The following is a 2,807-nucleotide window of genomic DNA, read 5'->3' as shown; positions in this document are numbered from 1 at the left end:
CTGAAGAAGCACTAAAACTAAAAGCAGTAATGAAAGTTCATTAAATAGCATTAACCACAAATGAAAACGCATCATAAAAAAGTGGTCAGTACAGTAGGTTACAATAGAATTCAGTCACATGAAAAAAACAGTCCACAGAGGCATGATAACAGCTATGAGTACCCTGTCAAAGGAGCTACTGAAGGAATGAATGCATTCCACAATGGGTCACCTCCATGTGAACTGCAATTCTTCTGTGAGAAAATCATGGAAAGAATTGAAACAAAAATAGCAAAAGCTACTTTATTACAACTACTGGGCTTTACAACTGTCTTGTGGCATAACCAACAGTGGTCTCGTAGAAGAAACACTGCATAATATAATAACGATCTTAATCATACTGAAATTGATAGGTTTAGACAAAGGCTGCCCCAGAGATGCTGCCACGCATCTTTTTAGTTTCTTTTACACTTAAAAAAACAAAAGGGCATCTCAGGCATTCTAACTGCTGTGATAATTTCATATGAATGTGACAATGAACACGCACCTATAACAATGAGTTAAGAAAATTTCGTGATGAGTAGCATTTAAAAAGCCACAAGAAGGCTACTCAGATATTGTAGTATTCTTTGTACTCTGGGTCGGTTGGCCTTAGAATAACCTTATCTTTCAGGTTTACAACCCAGCCCGATTGAAGGCCATAGAAAACCTGACGTGGGTCCTTTCGCTCTTTCAACATCTCGTGGCTGGGATCTCTTTCCAAATCCGGCAGCTCGTAGCCATACTTCTGTGCCAAGAGAAAACGGTGCTTGGCTACCTCCTGCGGATCAGCCAGGTAGCCACGAAATTCTGGGTCGCTGTAATACCGGATGGCATCCTCTGGCGGCAGTTTGCGCTTTGGGATGGGGAGGCCCTGCTTGAAGAACTTCTCGGGATTCATGAGGGCTGTGACGCTCTCTATGTCGAAGTAGGCTGTGGTGATGGTGCCACCATTGCGTTCAATGGCAGCAATCACAGGCTCTCTGGCATGCTGAACCTCAATGTTCACCTGCACAGAAATAAAGAGCAATGTATGGCACAATCACTCGGCCTGCAGAACTGCAAAAGCTCAAGTGCCGACACCGTCCTGGCACCACACTTTGGCAGCAGATAGAAGTGGGTCCCTAACATTCAGTAAGACATACGACTACACACCTGAAATCCTCACAAAAAAAAAGTAAAACAGACACCTACGTACACTTTCTTGGACGAAAGCAACAATTTGCTTTCTTTTAACACACACATTTGAGGCACACATTTGAGATACAAAAGAAACTGGACTGATCTCTGAAGCAGCAATTGAAGTAGGAGGTAAAGCCCCAAGGCTAGAAGTAGGCAAGCTCTCCCAAACTACAGAAGAACTACAGAATGTAGACAGATGAGAGTGACCACCACAAATGATAAAGTAAAATTTGATGAAGTGTCAAAGCTAATCAAGAAGAGTAAACCAAGTAACATACGAAATTGCAGCATCACAGAAATAGAGGCAGCAGCAAAAAAAAAATGGTGGCAGCGTCAAAGCAGCTAAAAGGAAACTGTATAAGAATGACCAAGCTGCACAGAGCAAAAAGATAAGCAGGACAATGTTATTAACACTTTCAATTACACCGTGAAAGTGGCAGAAGATTTCAATTCTGAACTGTACAGTTTGCAGATAAATCATCGAACCTTGAGCGGTATCCAAGTTGAACAGAACACTGAAGTTCCATATGTAACTACTATCGGTGAGATTAGAAGGGCTTTGCAAGGCATGTCCCATGGAAAAGCAGCCAAAGATGATTGTATAACAGTCGACTTGATAAAATATTTAAAAAGCTTGAATCACTTTACAATGCCTTAAGACAGGGGTTGACAACCTTTTGAGGCGGAGGGCCGAGTTGCATGAAGCCGACACGGCGAGGGCTGCACCGCCAATCAGAGGGGGGGGGGGGGGGTTAGATTCAAGGAAATTGATGATGTGTTTGAAGACAATGTATTCTAGTAGTTTGTATGAGAGTGAGAGTTCAGTGATATAGGCCTGCAGTTTAACAAATAGATTGCTTACTACCTGATTTGTGTAAAGGAAGGATGTGGTGTGTGTGTGTGTGTGTGTGTGCGCGTGCGTGCGTGTGTGTGTGTAGTACATATACATTAAAAGCTCGTTAATTCGAATTACACGAGACCGGAAAAAATATCCGAATTAACCGAATACCGGATTATCGAAAGTACAAAGAAAACAATATACAAGTACATCAATTTTATTTTCTTGATAAACATGTTAATCCAGTACTTATTTTGCACAAGAATAGTGTAAAAGCCGCATTTTTCATCATTCGCGACTTCGTTAACAATGTGACCACAACACAAGACTCCCGTATGCAATTGTGGTAAGATTGTGGATGGCGACCACGCTTTTATGAAGGCCTGCGCCATTTCGGTTGTTCCCAAAAGCCATTTTAGCTCTTTTGCGTCGCACATTTGCAGCGCTTTTTGCTTGGCGCGCGCTCTGAGGATCATCCGGATTAACAAGGTTGCAGCCAAACATGACCGAATTAACGAGTTTGATGTCATTAAACAATACATATGCTTTCCGGGAGCAGAGAACATGTCCGAATTAACGGGGGTCGAATTAACGAAATTTTACCGTATATATATTCAGTGGGAAAGTTCTGTCAGTTCGGCACAAACAAGAAAACAAGCAGGTACACATATGAGAAAGCCACTCTTATATGCCTAACATTTGTGTGTGTATATATATACATATAACAGTACGTGTTATTCTGTGTAAAAGTCAGTTTCGTTACAACTCT

At 41.7% G+C, this 2,807-nt stretch overlaps 1 protein-coding gene across 1 annotated transcript; it reads right to left on the bottom strand.

Annotated features, from left to right (window-relative positions):
* Positions 1-256: 256 nt before the first annotated feature.
* LOC119390022 (39S ribosomal protein L15, mitochondrial) lies at positions 257-1,027 on the bottom strand (the record flags this gene model as incomplete). Its single annotated transcript, XM_037657531.1, is given in 1 exon segment — positions 257-1,027. A coding segment is annotated over 1 exon segment (438 nt), but the record flags the coding sequence as incomplete, so codon positions are not given.
* Positions 1,028-2,807: the final 1,780 nt, after the last annotated feature.

Source organism: Rhipicephalus sanguineus, chromosome 1 (genome assembly GCF_013339695.2).
Source record: "Rhipicephalus sanguineus isolate Rsan-2018 chromosome 1, BIME_Rsan_1.4, whole genome shotgun sequence".
Lineage (NCBI taxonomy): Eukaryota > Metazoa > Arthropoda > Arachnida > Ixodida > Ixodidae > Rhipicephalus > Rhipicephalus sanguineus.
This window is presented reverse-complemented; position numbering and strand designations above follow the sequence as displayed.